Genomic DNA, 19,150 nt, shown 5'->3' with positions numbered 1-19,150 from the left:
ACCATAGACTTACAAAGTTACTCCCAACGTATGAGAAAACCATTACCTATCAATACGAAAGCTACTTCAAAACATCAAAACAACTATAAATTTACAATATCAAATGCTTGAATCACAACCATCCATTGTAACCAAACGCAACTCCAATTGGGCATAAATTTTGCCAAATCGTCCGAAATCAAGAACAAACCAGTCAATAGATATTCACATGCCACACTCCATAACACCTACTAACTAAGAAAATAACATCACAGGTTCAAGGTGTATTCTTTGATTAAGTCATGTCTTGGCTCAAAATTTGAATCCAAATATCAAACTGACAAATTAACACAAACACAAATACCATAGCATCAAAATTGAACAATACCGCATAAAATTAAGATCCAATTTCATTCAAAACATTTAAAAGGTCTGATAACACTCTAAATTAAGTTTACAGTAGCATCATATTATAAACTCTCAATTGCTCAAAATGTTTTCAAATGGTACTGTACTTGCAGATTACAAAGCAATGGTGCAAGAGAAGTCCTCGGTGTAGACAAGCATAAACTCTCAATTGCACACTGGAATTGAGTGAAAGCACCTCTTGCAACTTTCTGATCAGAGAGATATGAGTAGAGTAGGGAATCAGAGAGATCAGAGTTCGCCTCTACTGAGGTAGCTCCAATCGGAGCTTTTTCGTCACCATCGTCTTCTGCACGACCTGAAATTCAGGGGAATTCAAATTAAAAATTTGCTCAAAATCTCTCAGATATGAACTTGACGAAGATAGAAGAGAATCAGATCGAACAAAAACGTTGGAGCAAGGTCCTCTTTCCGTCGGATCTTTCGAATTCCAAAATCCAATTTCGGTCGCCGGAGCTGCGTCCTCTTAGTCATCAACTGACATAAGGTGGTGGAATTAGAGTGGACTAGCACCATCACGCCGGCGCCGTGAAGATCTGTGCGAGGAGAGAGTGTGAGAAAGAAAGCACCGTGCCGGTGGTCTCCGGAATTGAAGGTGGAGACCAAGACGTGATCTGTGATCGAGGAGAGGGGGGGTGAGAGAGAGCTTCTTGCCGGTGGTCGCCGGAATCGGAGGCGGAGACCAAAAGACATGAATATCTGTGGTTGGAGAGAGAGAGAGAGAGAGAGAGAGAGACTGTGATCGGGGGTGGGAGAAGAGAGAGAGAGACTTCTCATCGATGTATGGCGTAAGGCTGATGGAATTGGGTTTCTTAAGTGGGAGGGTAAAATTGTCAGGAATGAATTAATTTGGGAAAGCAAGTGGCCTTATGTATACAAAAAAAATTAAGTGGCTTTATTACTAAATAAAGTTTCAAAAGATCACTTGTGTGTAATTTTCTATTTTAATAATCAGCAGATTTTGTCTAACACGATCACGTGATATGATATGGTTCGTCAATTATTAATAACTCATTATTTATATATTGTGTAATAAGTATGCTGTTGTTGGTGCGGAAAAATTTTGTAGAAAATTTTCACACCTGCTTCTTCTTATTAGAGCGGGAATAAAAATTTTGTGATTGAGAAACTGATCAGCAAGCTTATCTTGAATGTTTACTCCGTCAAGTATTTATATGCGAGATCGAGCGAATATCTCAATGGACATTACTTGGCTGACCAGCTCTGGTTAGTCAGCGCTGACCAGCTTCATACGTGTGCATATCATTGAACACGTGTCCATTCCAATTAAATTACAACAGAGACCAAAGCTAGGCCCAGATCGCTCTCACTTACTCTCTCCCTCCTTCTTCACCGTCTCCATTGTCTGCTATGCTCTCGACGCACCCATCAAAGAATTCGACTGCTCTCATGATCATCTCATCTTCAATTCAGCCTTTGATTGAGGCTCTCTGGCATTGAGAGTGTGTGTGTGTATCCAGCATCAGCGAAACACTGAAACGGCTATGGTCCTCCGGTGAACAAGATCGGCGCAAACGGCAAATCTCGAAACCTTTTTTTTTTTTTCCCAGAGGTTTGGTTATTTATTTTAAAGATCTTCTTTTCATACTTTTTGTAGTTAGTTTAGATAAACCATAGTAGATGATGGCTTCATCTGCTCTTAACTGAGACCAAAGCCATCTATTTTCTGTTTTTGGGAAAATCTGACCAAAACCATGTCATCCTCCTCTTCTCTTCCAATCTTAAGAGAATTCTGCATTCCTCAATTGTAATCCATGAGCGATGAACTTCAAAAACTTCAGAGGACCGGTTTGGATCTACTTTATTTTTTGCTTAAATCAAGAAAATTTGGGTTTTGTGGATCTTGAAAATTGGAAGTATTGGTTTCTTCTGGATTGTATTAATTGTGAGGATTTTGATTATACCACGTCTCGATCAGAATGGGTTTGCTTTTTGATTGATTCTCATTGGACCCTTATTTGGTTGCTGGGGAAGAAAAACATGAAATTGAATGTCCTAGGAATGGATGTGGATTATTTCTGGGCTAGTTGAGCTGAATAGTTTAAGCATGAAACTCTGAGTTCATCTGTGCCAAAGTTCTCTCACTTGGACTTCACTTTGAGGGATCTAGAAGTGAGGAAGCTGTTATCCATTTTGAGAAAAGAAAAAAAAAAAAAAAAATTGGACAGATGTCGATTTGTTAGTGGCTGTGGTCAGCCTACCCTGACCAGGGCTGGTCAGCGAAGTTCCTTCCTATCTCAATTAGTGCACGTAGTGGTGTGCTTGGTCCGTAAGTCATGCGTGAGTGGACCTATGGCGCCACTTTTTGGATAACGTGTGAAAGTGTTTCCGCTTGCTTCGGACTCAGACGAGCTAATAACCCGCTGACTGATTATGCCTCATTCATATCCACCTCGAGAGAATTCTTATTTGAAGAGATTGTGCCTCGAATAGATTGTATCTTAAAGGATTGTATCTCACTCGGATCTTTCCTTGAGAAAATCTCTCCTCGCTCAAATCCCCCTTTGAAGGGTTTTGTTATATCGAGATCCTCCTCAATAAGTTATTTGCTCATCGACTAGATACTTCCGCCTCAATTAGATATTTCCTCCTCAACTAGATATTTTCGCGTCAATTAGATATTTTCACCTCAACCAAATATCTCAACCTTAACAGAATATCTCCTCCTAAACAAGAAATATATATATATATTTTTTTTGACTTTGTCAAGGGGAACCTAAAAGCTTCCTAGGCCCAAGATAAACCCCTTCGGCGCATGTGAAATGCTCCAACTGTGCATTGCAGCACAGTGCCTGCCCACTTTGACAACTTCAGGGTTCGAACCTAGGTTGGGGAGCACACCCAACTAAGCAAGAACCACTAGACCACTATTCTAAAAGTTTTTTCACCCCACACCTAAAAATAAAAAAATATCTTATAAGATCTCATATTTGAACAATTGGACGTCTATGCAATTCAAATAACATTTATCACAAGTTTGAGAAACATAACACAAAGAAAAATGGTCAAAATAAGGAATGGTTGCTACAACTTGCTGTCAAACTCTGAAGCCGAGATAGGAAGAGAATAATTCCAGCTAGCAATATTGATTCAATCGACAAAAAGAATCTTTACAGACATGGAAAAAGTTTAGATTCCTCACTTTTTCGTCTAAACTTGCTAGAGGGGTTAGTCGCAACAGACAAAAGATGACACGCACTCGGTATGGCATAAATACACCTTCCCTCTTCTCCTCTGCTTCTCAGAGCTCACCATTGAGAGAGAAGGAGATATCATAACAACAACATTTTCTCACAAATACGAGTCGACTGACCTCCCTGGTAACCAAAGACTCGACCTTGCTCAATTTTGATTACTACCCATTTCTGAATATGATGCATTATGAACAGGGTCGGTTCTGATTTTCGTGTTTTGTGTGTTGGGCTTGGGCAGCGTTGTACGGGACTGAGGGAGAGGCTCAGGACATGGAGTGGTGGTTCTTCACCAGAAAGTATTACAAGTACAACAAAAGCTCTCGCTCGAATCGGAGCACGAAGAAGGGATACTGGAAAATCACAGGCAAGGAGCGTGGGATTAAGGCTCGACGATCCAAAGCTGAAATTGGGAACAAGAGGACATTGACTTTTTACCAGGATCGTGTGCCGAAATCGAACATGACCAGCTGGGTCATTCTTGAGTACTATCTTCCTGGAAATGTTGTTATTTCGTATCCGAAGCAGGCCCAGGTCAGTCTCTGATTCTCTTTAACAGTTTTTTGTGATTGTGCTGTGTTTAGTGGATTGAGGATTTAGTATGTCATGGACTTTAGTGGATTGATGTGTGTCCTCAATAATGATTTTGAATACTTGGTTGTTGCATAGTATAATTGAGATTCATACTTATTAACCATGACCTCGCCTCAAATTTACGCAGGGCGACTTTGTTGTCTGTCGCTTGAAGATTAAATCAGATGTGAAGGATTCTTCGGTCGGTAATGAAGGAGAACCCGGTAGCGCTGGTGTGTCGAATTGCAAAAATCAAGCTGCTGATGAAATGAATCAAGAGGTAAGAACGAACATGTTCTTTGTCTTGATATGGACCACGAGAAGTATAACAAATTAAGGTCTTGCTTGCTTATAGTTTTGAATCCTGATTTTATACTCGGGTAACAGGGAAGAGAGGAGTTGCTATTCCATCAACCTCAGCCTCTGGATGACTGCTGCCCCTCAGCACTGCGGTCACCGGCATCTCAAGAGCTGGAAGCTGTTCTGCAAACCAATAGCACTAATGATGATTGTATTAAGTTGCAATCACCATTTGGAGATGGTGGTTCTTGTCTTCTAGACGGGAATGAAGTTTCAACCTGTGATGAAGATGAGACGGTGTGTGATGTGTTTCCACAGGTGAGAATGGACATGCTTTTTGTTGTTAAACATTTTGGCTATAAATCCCAAATACTATAGCAAAACTTAAGTCGCAAGAGCGAATAGAAACAGAAATTGCTGATTCTTATGTTACAAGTATATCTTTCAACCACTGATGATATAATGAGCCTGCTAACTACATTACATCTAAGTTAGAAATGAAGTTGTAGAGGATATGTGAAATCACATCCTCTTTGAACATCTTCTTATACTAAACTCAATATGCACATAGAAGTATGAAACTATGAACTGATGCTTGCTCTTTTGTGGTTATTAATTCAGCTATGTGATCCGCCAGAAGAAAATCTGGACTCACTCTTACGTCCACCTCAGCCACAAGATCACCGCCCATCCATACTGCAGTCACCAATATACACAAGGCTGGGAAATGATCCACATCCGCTTCAGCCGCAGGATTACCAGCCCTCAATATTGCAGTCACCAATATACACAAAGTTGGGAAATGTTTCAGATTCCAATCTCTATTTTGGTGAATGCAATAATTGGCAATGTGCATTTAAGAAAAAAGTTTCAACCAATGAAGTTGACATACCAGTTAGACATATCTTGTCTAATTTTGAAAATCAAGCTACAGATTATAGGATTCTAAAGGTGAGAATGGTATGCTATATTGCTATATGAATTTTATCTCAAAACAAGTATGTTCAAGCACCAAACTCAATGCTTGTTTATTTTTTATTCTTAATCCAGGTGCATCATCCTCAATCCAAAGAAAATCTGGAACCAGTGGTTTATTCATTCCAGCCACAAGATTGTACTGTGCAATCAATGATGTACACAATATATGGAGATGCTTTACATAATATTGAATGCAATTATTTGCAATCTTCGCTTGCGAACTATGACTCTTCTGTCACAAAGTTGTTGAATACAAGCACTGCTGACCAGGATTATTACTCTTCTGATCAAACAACACAGACTCCTTCCATAGACTCCAACCTGCCAACGTCACTGAGAAGGGTCTACCATGGGGATAGTGGAGTAAGCAGGTATGATACATACACTGAAGTAGCCCATGGAAGTGTACAATATTTGTCTGCAGTAGCTATTGGAAATACCCTCCAATGTAGCTAATGAACTACAAGAGTATGATATTATCCTGTAGCTAATGGATAGGCCTTTGAAGGAATTGAAGATGAAGCTTTTCAAATATGAGATATCAATGCTTGTACTAACCGCTCCCGGAGGAAGTGGGAAAACTACACTGGCAACAAAGTTTTGTCAAGATGGAGAAGTCAGAGATAAATTCAAGAACAATATCTTCTTTCTAACTGTTTCCAAGAGCCCAACTTAGACCTTGTACAAGAGAACGCAAAGGTTCCCAGATACCCGATTTTCAAAATGAAGTAACTGCAGTTAATTGGCTACACGATTTTCTAGACCAGACGGGAAAAACCTTTACTGTTTGTTTTGGATGATGTTTGGTCTGAATCCGAATCCCTTCTTGAGAAGTTTGATGAATGGAAAATGTCAAGTTGCAAGATTCCAATCTGCCTCTTCTAATTCAGGCGAGTGTAACAATATGCCTTCAATGGCTTCTGTTCCCAGTTATAACAAAGAAGTCAATTCCAGGAATAAGTATTTTCCATGTTAAATGAAAGGGAAAAATTCACCAACGGTGTCTGGACACTTAGGAGACTTTCAGAATGATACCTGAACTTACAAAGTTATCAATGTGATACCTGGACTCATTTTTTTGTATCAATGTGATACCTACGGCCAATTTCTGTCACGGAGCCGTTACGGAAATTGGCTGTAGGTATCACATTGATACGAAAAAATGAGTCCAGGTATCACATTGATAACTTTGTAAGTTCAGGTATCATTCTGAAAGTCCCTAAGTGTCCAGACACCGTTGGTGAATTTTTTCCTATTTTGCACGTGTGATGCACGTGAGTCACTTAATGAAGACAAAATGACCGATTTACCCTCAAATTCTTTCTTTCTTTTCTTTTCTTTTTTTCTTTATTCTTCTTTCTTTCTTTCTTTCTTTCTTTCTTCTCCTTCTTTTCTGGTTTCTTCTTCCCCTGATTTGAATCATCAAGATTCAAATCATCTTGCTCGTCCGATTCCTACCGCCGATCGTCGATCAAACACCGCCGCTGCGTCTCAATCCATCTTCATGCACCATAGATGTTTCTGGTTCCCCCAACTTCAAATCCTATAGCAAATTGAAATTGTGCATTAAGGCTTCACCGCTCACTCCGAGTTCATCCTCGCCGTCGTCGCCAATGACTTGACCACAACAACCTCCACTACCGCACAACAACGTCGTCCTCCGCTGCTTCTCGATTGGGTTTGGGGATAAGGACTGCTTCTTCCTCCACCGCTAGCGAAATCGTGGAGGCTCAATGCCACATTCTAAGGGCCACCGACCGGAAGGACCGCCACAGCAAGGTTTGCACCACCAAAGGCCCCAGGGACCGCAGCATCCGGCTCGTCGCCCACACCGCCATTCAATTCTACGACATGCAGGACCGGCTTGGATACGACCAGCCTAGCAAGGTCGTCGATTGGCTAATCAAGAAAGACAAGGCCGCAATCAACGAGCTTGACTAGCTGCCACCGTGGAACCCAAACTAAATTTATGTTCATACAACATTTTCTCCGACGATGCCGATATCCGCCGCGCAGGACACGCAGAACGTGAGCCTCAATTTCTCGATGGTGGAGGCTCCGAGTTCTTTGTCTACTAATCGGCGAGGCACAATGGTGGGTAGCAGCGGAGTGGCGAAGCTGGTGAATAAGAACAGCTCGAATTTTCTGCAGGTGAGGATGGTGTGGAGGCCGAAGTTGTTAATCTTTGTCTACCTAAAATTGCCTCTGATCGAAGTTGGGCTAAACCGATGAAGTTGCAGGTGAGGATGGTGTGGAGGTGGTGTTGCATGTCGGGAACGAAGGAGAGGATGGAGGGGTGGGATTGGAGCTGTGATTTGAGAGTGGAGGGCTGGCGGAGTCTGAGTTTCTGATCAATGGTGTATAAAAGGGGGTCGGAGGAGAGAACGAGAGTGGTGGTGGTTAAGTCATTGGCGGCGGCGGCGGGGATGAACTCGGAGTGAGCGGTGAAGCCTCAATGCACAATTTCAATTTGCTATAGGATTTGAAGTTGGGGGAACCAGAAACATCTGTGGTGCATGAAGGTGGGTTGAGACGCAGCGGCGGTGTTTGATCGGCGATCGGCGGTGGGAATCGGACGAGCAAGATGATTTGAATCTTGATGATTCAAATCAGGGGAAGAAGAAACTAGAAAAGAAGAAGAAGAAAGAAAGAAAGAAAGAAAGAAGAATAATGAAAAAAAGAAAAGAAAAGAAAGAAAGAATTTGAGGGTAAATCGGTCATTTTGTCTTCATTAAGTGACTCACGTGCATCGCACGTGCAAAATAGGGAAAAATTCACCAACGGTGTCTGGACACTTAGGGGACTTTCAGAATGATACCTGAACTTACAAAGTTATCAATGTGATACCTGGACTCATTTTTTCGTATCAATGTGATACCTACGGCCAATTTCCGTCACGGAGCCGTCACGGAAATTGGCCGTAGGTATCACATTGATACGAAAAAATGAGTCCAGGTATCACATTGATAACTTTGTAAGTTCAGGTATCATTCTGAAAGTCCCCTAAGTGTCCAGACACCGTTGGTGAATTTTTCCCTAAATGAAATGACAGTGCTATCCAAGCTTGGTGATTCAATTTGTTTAAAATCTTACCGTATTCTTTGTGAATACATGAAAAATGTCGTTGCGAAGCCACAACTTACTGCGTCCACTAGGCTCTTCATAAGACTAGTCGAACAATTTCACATCCCATTTCTTGTATCAAATCATGCATACCTATTTCATTGCCTGATGAAATAGTTAAGAGAGATTTCTCAACAAGAACATCTATTGCAATACGAGTACAAACGTCAGAACTGTATTGTAGTTCAATAATAAACTTGGCATGACATTGCAACGAAAAACATGCAATGTGCAGAAAAAATTTCTTCTCCATCTCATCAAGTCCATCATAACTTACTTTTAGCAAATCAAAAATTGTCCTGTTGGGAGTGTTCCGTAGTTTTTCCAATGCAGAACTCCATGCATCTGGTCTTCTTTTATACAAGAAAGACCCCAAAGTTTTAAGAGTCAAGGGAAAACCTCTGGCATAGATAACAAAACGCTCAAAGAGCTCTATGTATTCTTCTTCCGGCTCATATTTCCTAAAGGCTTTCAAACTATACAGCTGAAGTGCTTTATTTGAGTTTAATCGCCTCACCTCATTGCTGAGTCTTAAGCTTTACAAGTCTTGGCACTTCCCCCAGTTTTCAGAAAGCTCTCCATACAGTCTGTTGTTATAACTCAGATCAATGGAATTCAATTTCGGATAAATGCCAAACTCTTCACTTACATTTCCTGATAGTTGGTTTCTTTCAAGCCTCAACCTAGTTGAGCTGGTGCATTTTCTCAAGTTTCTGGGTATGGGACCTGTCAACTGATTATTATGTGCTGTAAATATTTCAAGCAATCCACCACTACATATATCTCCGAGAATAGAACCAGATAAGCTGTTGTTGCTCAACCAAAAATTCTTCAATTATACAAGGTTGTTTATCTCTAGAGGAATGGTACCATTTAGTTTGTTATGTACCAGTCCTTGATCGGTAAGAAACTTGAGCTTTCCTACTTCATTTGGGATGGCTACAGATAATTGATTATCCATCAAGTACAACACTTTCAACCTAGTCAGGTTTCCAATACTGGAAGGAATCGATCCTGACAAAGCGTTTTGATGAAGGTCTAGAACAATTAAGTTGGACAGGTTTCCTATAGATGCTGGGATTGATCCAGTGATATTGTTGACTGATGTCAATCACACTAAGTGAACTTAGCTTGTACAATTTCTTGAGGAATTTGACCAGAAATTTGATTTTTCTGAAATGAAAGAATGGATAAGTTGCCTAGCATTACAAATTCATCAGGAATGGACCATTAATGTTATTTTGGGAAAGATCAAGGATTTCAAGACTAGGACTTGTCTAAACTTGGGGGAATGGTTCTTAAAAAGGCGTTATGGCTCAAGTTAAGGCTTAGGAGATTTGGGAAAGTCGAGAAACTCAAAGTATGAGTGTACCTCTCAAACCAGAAGCAGTGAGGTTTATATGGTTGATGCTTCCAAAGTTGTTGCAGGAAATCCCAACCCAATTGCAAGTGCTCTCCAACCTATGAGGACAAGAGAGACAGGCTTGTATTGTCAAGGCTTGGCTTCCAATTCAAAAGAGCTTCTGCTTCTGCTTCTGTTGCTGCTGAAGATGAAGTTCCAAGGAAAAAGAAACCACCATGAAAACTATAAGTAGGAACTGTAAATCAGGACTCCAATTTAGTGGTTTCTGTTTCTGGGTTGCCATGAAGTTATGTTGAAAGAATCTCTTTGTTACCAGAAACTGATGTAGGACGAGATTTTAGCCAATTTCAACAAAGAATCTCGAAAAGAAAGAAGCGTCTCTACATTAAGAAGAATGATTTGAATATTGGATACTGGTATTCAAATAGACTTCTTAATGATGAAATTAATCATAAATTACTCTTTTGGATATATCGGGATTCTCGAACAAAATCTTGGTTGGGAGATTGCGTAATATTCTTTAGTATCTAGGATTCTATTTCTGATTTTTATTTAATGAGGTTTAATTAGGTTTTCTAGTTTTAGTCTATAATAAATTATTCTTTTTGTTTTCTAATTGTATTAGGTTTATGTTATGTGCCCTATATATAAGACACTTCTTAGATTGTAATTTTAATTCAAGTTATCAATAAAAAAACCAAATATTAGAGAAATTTCTCTATGTTTCTTACGGCTGTGCCCGTAATTGCTAGTGGATTCTAGCTCATCTCATATGGTTTTCGACGCTTGACGGAGCCTCGTACTATTGTGTTCACGCTTCCCGCATCATTTGGTATCAGAGCGAGTATCGCCCGCTTCTTAGCAGACGACGATTCAACGGAGAAGTTCACTACCACCAACCTCAACGACGCTGGTCGTAGAGTATCTATCAAAGAAAGTTTTGTTGAAGAGGAACACGCCAAGGGATTCGCCCTAGGACAATCTCATCAATCCAAAAAAAAATAAGAAACATGGAACGTTGGATATTCACAACACCGGATTACAACGACTTCCGAACTACATGTATCATCAAAGACAATGTATGCTCTGTAATAATTGACAGTGGTCTACGAGAGAACTTTGTAGCAAACAAACTTGTGGATTATTTTCAATTACCGACAGTGAAGCTGAGTGATCCATACTGGATTCCATTTGGGGAGGATGAATATGCACAAGTAACAGAGGTTTGTAAAGTTCCTGTCTCTATGGGAAAATTTTATAAAGAAGAGATTACTTGTCATGTGATTGACATGGACGACACTAATGTGCTTTTTGGAAGACCATGGCATGAAAGTGTCAATGGTGGTTATTGCAAGGACAACACATATTTATTTAGGTGGGATGCGCACAAAATTAAAATCAAGCCTAGAAGGAAGAACATCAAGAATGACCATCCTGAGATGTGTGAACAGAAACATGAAGAAGCCACTCTGAAGATTGAAGAGAAACTTATTAAAGACAAGAAAGCTGATTCATTCATCACATTGATATCCATGTCATGCATGCTTAATAGTGTTCAAGACCAACCCAAAGAGAAGTCAATGGCCATTCCTTTTCAAGTGGAGGAGCTTAAGTTTCAAGATACTTATTCTAAACTTGTCTACGGTATTGGATTCATGGTGATACCTTTTAATTTCGAGAATATTGAAGTTGATGGCTTATCATGTTTTATTCCTACTAATGATCGAGCTGCATTCAAGAGGAACTCGAGGTCGAGTTCTTTTCAAGTGGAGGAGACTGATGTAGGACGAGATTTTAGCCAATTTCAACAAAGAATCTCGAAAAGAAAGAAGCGTCTCTACATTAAGAAGAATGATTTGAATATTGGATACTGGTATTCAAATAGACTTCTTAATGATGAAATTAATCATAAATTACTCTTTTGGATATATCGGGATTCTCGAACAAAATCTTGGTTGGGAGATTGCGTAATATTCTTTAGTATCTAGGATTCTATTTCTGATTTTTATTTAATGAGGTTTAATTAGGTTTTCTAGTTTTAGTCTATAATAAATTATTCTTTTTGTTTTCTAATTGTATTAGGTTTATGTTATGTGCCCTATATATAAGACACTTCTTAGATTGTAATTTTAATTCAAGTTATCAATAAAAAAACCAAATATTAGAGAAATTTCTCGTATGTTTCTTACGGCTGTGCCCGTAATTGCTAGTGGATTCTAGCTCATCTCATATGGTTTTCGACGCTTGACGGAGCCTCGTACTATTGTGTTCACGCTTCCCGCATCAAACACCTTGGAAATTGGAACCTTGTAGGACTCTGCCTCAGAATCGGGCCACTTTCTTGCTTCACAGTCCTTTATGAGGTCATCTTTCCAGTTGGTGATGACGACCTTTACAGGATCAAGCACAACCATTGTGCGAGGAGCTGTTTTGTTGAGCTCTTCTCTGATGTGGTACTCGAGGCGACTCAGATGAATCATACTACAATCACTTCTGGTGATTCCAATTTCTCTAACAAACGTATTAATGGCAGTCGATGTCACGCCCCTACGTCGTAAACCAGCTAGTGTCATAAGGCGTGGATCATCCCAACCATCAACCCAATTTTCAGTCACTAGTCGATTTAACAGTTTTAACTTACGCTTCGACATAACAGTGTTACTGACATTCAGTCTTGAATATTCCCAAACATGTGGTTGATATAGGCCCAGAGAATGCAATAACCAGTAGTACGTATGAAGCACGCCGCGTCTCAAATTCTAAAGTGCACAGCGAATGAGTGATATTCTCAAGAGAATCCACTATGCAATGAGCATAGTCGTAACTGGGATAGATACACCAACTATCTCCAGCATGTGGATGAGGAGTAAACTTGATCCGGTATGCAATAAGGTCATACATGTTAAAATTATCATTCTGCATGTCTTGTTTCATTCTTAGAGTTGCTTTCCCTTCTTCAATCAGGCCACGCCTCATATCCTCAAAAAGTTTCAGCGACTCTTTAATTGGCCTGTCCCTCCAAGGGCTGTTCATTTTTTTCTCCCTGTACTCCTTTATCTCATCCCCCGTCTGATGATCAACGTAAGCGTGACCCCTTCGTATGAGCTCCACTGCTAATTCATACAGATCGTGAAAGTAATCACTAGTGTAAGTGATCTTGTAGGGCTCCCAACCCATCCAACTGACAATCTCCTGAATATGATCAATATATTCTTTCTTTTCAGCTTCAGGATTTGTGTCATCAAACCTCAGATAGCAGTCACCACCTCTCTCTTTTGCCAGGCCAAAGTCAATAAACATTGCCTTGGCATGGCCTATATGTAGATATCCATTCGGTTCAGGAGGAAAGCGAGTTAGAACTCTCCCCCCAGTCAAGCTCAAGTGTTTTTGAAGGAGTTCCTTTGAGTTGCAACATCTCAGAATAGAACCATCACTAAAGAAAACTGAAGTATGAACCTTAAAGTTTTCCTCTGGTTGAGGGAATATCGCATATGGATTAAGAATTTCTTCAGCAGTAGCTTTCTCCTCTACTTTAGCAGGTTTCTCTTTCTTGTTTTTAGGAACCTTTTCATCATCTGCTGCAGTCCTTTCGCCAAGTAATTCACCCAACTTTGTATCAATGGATGCCTTGACAATTTTTGGGTCAGCCCACGGATGTCTCTTCCTAAGATGTGCAAATAAGCCACCCACATTTGTTTTATAGCGCTGCTCCAAAATTGCGGACTTATTCTCTTCAAAAACCTCATTGACAGATTGCTTGATTTCTTCTTCTGAAACTTCAACACCAACACCACATGCTTCTTCAAATTCACTTGTTTTGAAGTTTTCTGGCCCCGTATTTGCAAAAAATAACAAAGCCGCATCTAACTGAGCTGGAGTTTTAATCTTTGAAGACACAATGTACTGTGCCAATACCGGGCGATGCACAAGGGCATTTGCTGGAAACTTTGTAGCAACCGTGTATATAAGATTACCAATGGTTCGACTGCATCCATCAGTAACTGCAGCCTCGTGAATGACAGCCCTTAGATTGGACGTGACCTTGTTGTTGGCCATTGTGTTTTTGGCCGTCCGCTCGTCCAGTCCGACCTTCAACATGAGCTCAAGGATTTTCTCCTTGGCCGGCATCTCGACGGGGGAGTGCAAAAGCCGACCTTGACAATTTCTTGGAGAAGAGCAGCAGCCCACGTACACCTCTGTTTCTCTCCCTCTCTCCTCACTATGCTAGGAATACTCGTCTTTACTATAAATGCAGTTCAGAGCAGGGTGAAACGAAGAGGACAGAGGTGAGTTTCTATAGGCAAGGCTTGTAAATCCTTATCATAGTGGGATTTGGAAATCGTGTAGCTTTCTTTTTTGAGAAAATGTTTTAAATTTTGCTTTATTTCTGGCTTCGGTACATGATCCAAAAGTGGTTTGTGGTATTTGACCCCAAGTCGTTAATACAAGCCCTTGATGATTTGATCGGCAGACACATGACTACAAATGTTAAGGTTGTCTAATGGCGGAGAGTGCAGAGATTATGTTCAGACCCGAGCATAGTTTCATGTAGCTTTTGTTCATAGTTCATGACCGTTGAGGAATACTTATCTGCTCATTTTTACTGTTAATTGATCTTCACTTGCAAGGATGTATGCATCAAATTTGGTATTTTTATTGGAAATGTTGCAGGCTCAATTCAATTGAACTGCATCATCAAAAGATCAGAGAACGCAGTACCTCTCACAGGATGTTTTTAGATGCTGTACTGAATCAACTTTGATATTCATGAACTGGAAAAGAAAGCTTCAACTAAGTGCTGAATTTAGCAAGACAATCTACTAGCATTTGTTTCTTTATAAATATGGTGAAACACTGATTCCTAAAATGAGGTGAGAATAAGTTAAATTAGTTTTAACACTAATATCATACATTTTAACCAAAGTGTAAGATAAAAGAAATTCACAAAACTGAAATACATAAAGCTGGTGCTCCAGTATAAAAAGTAAAGCTTTCCTCTATCTTTATGAGATCCTGGAGATAAGGCATGAAATCCCGATTAAAGCATCTCTACTCAGTTACAAGGTGAAAGCATTATCGATCCCCTGAAAAAGAGTTTGGAAAAATTAATGTACTGGTGAAGCAATTATTGATTGCAGCCCATAATATCTAGTCGCCAATACAAACACGGGGTAAGAAATACAGAATCCAACCATGGTAAAATATAACAAAGTTCAAACAGATTGTGTTCCTTGTCCAACACATTATCAGATATATATAACTATGAATTGTAAATGCAAAAACTAGTTGTTTTGCATCTTCTACCCTCTGTTCCATCTGAGAAGTCTAAATACATGTTCAGAAGATAAGCAAATTACATGTTACTATTCTCCCTGGTAAATAATAGAAAAGGAGAAACTCTATACATGAAAAATAAAAAAATTATTCATATCTCAAATTTGAAGCTTCAAATGCTAAAGGAGAAGCCGAGTTTATGGCAGAATGAATCATATTGAGCATTTGAGGTTGCCCTATTGAGTGTTAGATGCAGATTTCTATAAGTAAATACATCTAATCTAACAGTGTCATTATAGAGGAGCTTGTAATTAGAATGAAAGCAAAATTCAGCCATGATAGCTAGAGAGCAATCAATAACATAGTGACACAAAAAAAAAAAAAAAAAAAACAAGGACATACCTAACAAACATCTCAACTTGCCAGTGAAATAGGCAATGATGAATGATTTTTGTAATGCTTATAAAAATCATCTAAACTGAGGATCACAGCCAAAAGCTAGAGTTACCTTTGATTTGATTAGGAAGAAACTTAAGCTGCTCACCAAGCATGAATTGATGCTTTGAAGCACCTATATGACAAAAATTTTACATGGAGTATAAGTTTAAAATACAACCTTGAGGAAATATATGAAGTTAATCAATGGCAACAATAAAAATTATCACTTTGAAGACAAACCATATAGAACTGAATTAACTAGTTTATTTGAGAGAAATCAGATAAGGAGAGCACATATGCACTTCATGCAGCAAAAAAAGAAGAAAAAGAGGTAGGAACATTACCAGTATTCATTTACATCTCCCAGATTACAAATACATGTTACAGTATGAGTTAAAAATTAAGAATAAAACATGAAAACGAAGCTATATCTTCTTGATCTCAGGAATGTTTAACGGATCCTGAATTATACATATGTTTTTACCATTCATGTTTCCACAAAACAAACGTGTATCAATTTTTTTACGGTGAACCAACATATTATATTTCTTATCATGAAAGAAGACGATGACCTATAGACACCAAGGGGAGCTGCACAAAAGAGGCACTGAGACAAGGAAACAAAAACTATACTAAAGCAGAAGAGCAAAAGTTCAATATTGTAGTCTACTTCCGGATAATATATTTTGAGAAAAAATAATGCAGTAACGCTATATTTTGGGATTACTCATACTTTGGTGTACATAATTTGGAACAATGAATTCATAATCCAATTAAATCAAAGAACATGCTTGCAACAAATTCAAAGAAGATGACGGGTGCGGATAAAATCCTTACCTCATCGGAGAGTTTGGTGTTAAATTAAGGCTAGATACTATTCCTGGATGTCGACTTCCCCATCCATTACTAGCTGCATTAGCTGCTCTGTTCTTCCAATAGAAATCTGGGAATAAGCCAAGGCATCGAAGCCAGTACTAGAAATCTGGGAACACCAGATTCCGAATACCTCCAACACCCGATGAGCAAACAATACTAAACTTATAACCAGCATTGAAACCAATCTGTAAACCTAGCTAAATTTCAAGTAACAGGGCCCTTACGCTGAGAAGACGAGAGATTCCCTGAGTGTCTTCAGAAGCTCGGAGCGAGACGCGTTGTCGAAGCTGCCCAAATAGAAAGAAGCTCGTCGTGGGTTCGCAGAAAGAAGAATCATTCATGCCAGGTTTGATTTTCTCCGAACTGAAAAGTTATTCAGAGGAAGACGAAGACGAAGACGCACGTGCGACTCCACACGATGGGTATTAAGAGTTACAGTCGGACTCTGAGAGAAGAGATGAGATGTCGCAGTTTGGGGAGGACAAGTAAGATTTGATAATTTCAAAGTAGAGAGTAATGATGGCCTTCCCACATCGGAAAGATGGATTAGGAAAGTACTGTTTATATAGGATTACACAACTAAAACTTCTGCCCAACCCACTTGGGCCGAATATTCACTGCTGCGATGGGTCATCGTCTTGCTTTAGCCTCCGCGACCCAAGTTGAAGTTAAGCCCGTTTCGCTCGACTGCCCAATTACAAGAACAAGGCCCACAAAAAAAAAAAAGCAAAAGAGAAAATAAGGCCCAGAAAAGAAAAAGACAAAGAGCCCAGAAAAAAAAAAAAAGGCCAAAAAAAGAAAAAAAAAAAAAAAAAAGAGGCCAGGAAAAAAAAGGAAAAAAAAAAAAGTAAAGAGGCCAAAAAGAAAAAAAAAAAAAAAAAAAAGAGCACGAGCACGAGCACGAGGCTTAACGATACATAAATAGGGCTCGAGTTTCCTAGGCTAATGCAAGACAATGACCCATCGCTGCAAAGTGAATATTCCGAGCAAATTTTTTTTTACTTAATTTCAATTTTTTTGGGGAAAATGAAATTCTCACTCCGCATTCTACAATCTATACTCATTTTTTTATTTATTGAAATTCTTAAGAAAATATAAACCTTAAATCACTAAAGATAAAATTTAAATTACTAAAAAAAGAAACATGAACTATGAGGACAACACATATAGATAAAAATTTACCATTGTAACAGAATGTGTGGTACTGTGCATTTCTCTACAACTGAACCAACCACAAGAGCCAATACATTTCTGTTTCTCTTCTCGGCGTCCAACATTAGGAATTTGAGCTAATCCATCCAATATCTCCAATATTTCCAAACCATTTAGAAATGCATTTGCAAAAGTAGCATCAATACTTGGTTTATTATTTTATATATGGTGATATTAATGAGTTCATACTTACAAGAATTCACCACAAAATCATAGTAAAAAGGAAAATATCGAGAAATGTTGTCATTTGAGTACAAGTACTTAAATATAATGTCATCGACGTCTTACCAATAATGTCACAGAAGTGATCCCCGACACTAAAAAACCATGTTATGGCCAACGATTTGGCTGGCCTGCTACTAGTGTTACTCATCTCTTTAGCAGCCCGGTAAACCCTTTTTGGGGTACAATATAATTGGATTTATCAGAAGGCTTAATACACAAAAATAGAAAACCATAACACAAAAATAGAAACAAGGAATCAGTGTGCTATGCGATAATACTATTCACATTTTTTTCACTTGAATAAGGGTAAATTTATTCTTATATCCCTATAATACATTTCATACTCTAGTAGATAAAACAGAGGACATTTTCGGTGTTATTCTCTGATTGCTAAAAAAAAAAAAAAGTAAAGAGATTGATGTGTAACAAAATGCACTTTTTTTTTTTGAAGGGCACATTTTCTTATATCCCTAACAATATGCACATTTTCTAGTCCATAAAATTGACACCATAGGTTGTTTAGGTGTTCAAATTCTTGGTAAATATTGAGTTAGATCCTATTTTTAATGAGTAATATGTGGTATAATAAAGAACTCTCTGTTGCATAATACAAATCATGTCATAATCGGCTCCCACTCGATTATTGAAGTCAAACTTGGTACCTACAACTCATTAAGATCGTATATTTACCAATACGATCTTAATTGACAAGAGTGTTGCGATAGGTCATTCCCTATTATTTGTTTTATTTTTATTTTTTATTTAGTATCACTTTTGTAAGTAATTAAAAGTGCATACACTCAAGAAAATCGATGAGTTTTGTTGTTCAAACTTTCGGAAATTCTGAGTTTTCACTTTTGAAAATGTTATATGCAGCGACATAATCTCATTGTTTGTATAGGTTAATTTTGTTTTCATAAATTTAACAAGACTTTCACAAAAAAAATAAAAAATAAATTAATAACATAAAATAAAATGAGGGCAGCATGCACTTGTCCTGATAGGTCATGCCCGTATTTTTTTTTCTTCCATATATTTCCTTTCACTGATTTTTTTTTTTGTTTGAGGATTTATTGTATTTCTATTTTGCTCAAGATAGTAAGTAAAAATTTCTGTTCCGTTTGGTCATTTCTATCACGTCCATTTCCTTAACCATGGTTCTTATATATGA

At 38.7% G+C, this 19,150-nt stretch overlaps 1 protein-coding gene, 1 long non-coding RNA gene and 1 pseudogene across 4 annotated transcripts; 1 reads left to right on the top strand and 2 right to left on the bottom strand.

Annotated features, from left to right (window-relative positions):
* The first annotated feature begins 3,534 nt into the window (after nt 1-3,534).
* On the top strand, nt 3,535-6,234 carry LOC133715516 (uncharacterized). The gene is made up of 6 exons (XM_062142031.1): nt 3,535-3,746; nt 3,859-4,151; nt 4,339-4,470; nt 4,578-4,808; nt 5,112-5,441; nt 5,541-6,234. Exons 2-6 carry the CDS (start codon nt 3,891-3,893, stop codon nt 5,922-5,924), a joined length of 1,338 nt encoding a protein of 445 aa, XP_061998015.1. The 5' UTR covers nt 3,535-3,746; nt 3,859-3,890; the 3' UTR covers nt 5,925-6,234.
* Nucleotides 6,235-8,628: 2,394 nt separating this feature from the next.
* Nucleotides 8,629-14,082, bottom strand: LOC133716164 (glutamine--tRNA ligase-like; annotated as a pseudogene).
* A 692-nt stretch (nt 14,083-14,774) lies between these two features.
* Nucleotides 14,775-17,078, bottom strand: LOC133715736 (uncharacterized). Of its 3 annotated transcripts, none has more exons than XR_009849195.1 (4): nt 16,767-17,078; nt 16,504-16,698; nt 15,737-15,799; nt 14,775-15,038 (listed from the first exon to the last, which is right to left on the bottom strand). It is a non-coding gene; the product is annotated as an uncharacterized LOC133715736 (long non-coding RNA). The 3 variants fall into 3 exon arrangements; XR_009849194.1 differs by having other exon boundaries at nt 16,504-16,590; nt 16,767-17,074; XR_009849193.1 differs by having other exon boundaries at nt 16,504-17,073.
* Between the last annotated feature and the right edge of the window lie 2,072 nt (nt 17,079-19,150).

This window comes from Rosa rugosa, chromosome 6, assembly GCF_958449725.1.
Source record: "Rosa rugosa chromosome 6, drRosRugo1.1, whole genome shotgun sequence".
NCBI lineage: Eukaryota > Viridiplantae > Streptophyta > Magnoliopsida > Rosales > Rosaceae > Rosa > Rosa rugosa.
The sequence above is the reverse complement of the archived record's forward strand: the minus strand, read 5'-3'. Positions and strand labels throughout refer to the sequence as shown.

Bases quoted from the DNA above. Each gene is read 5' to 3' on its own strand.
- LOC133715516 (XM_062142031.1), top strand. From the start codon at position 3,891: ATGGAGTGGTGGTTCTTCACCAGAAAGTATTACAAGTACAACAAAAGC. The intron at 4,152-4,338 runs GTCAGTCTCTGA...AAATTTACGCAG, and splicing joins CGTATCCGAAGCAGGCCCAG to GGCGACTTTGTTGTCTGTCG. The intron at 5,442-5,540 runs GTGAGAATGGTA...TTCTTAATCCAG, and splicing joins CAGATTATAGGATTCTAAAG to GTGCATCATCCTCAATCCAA.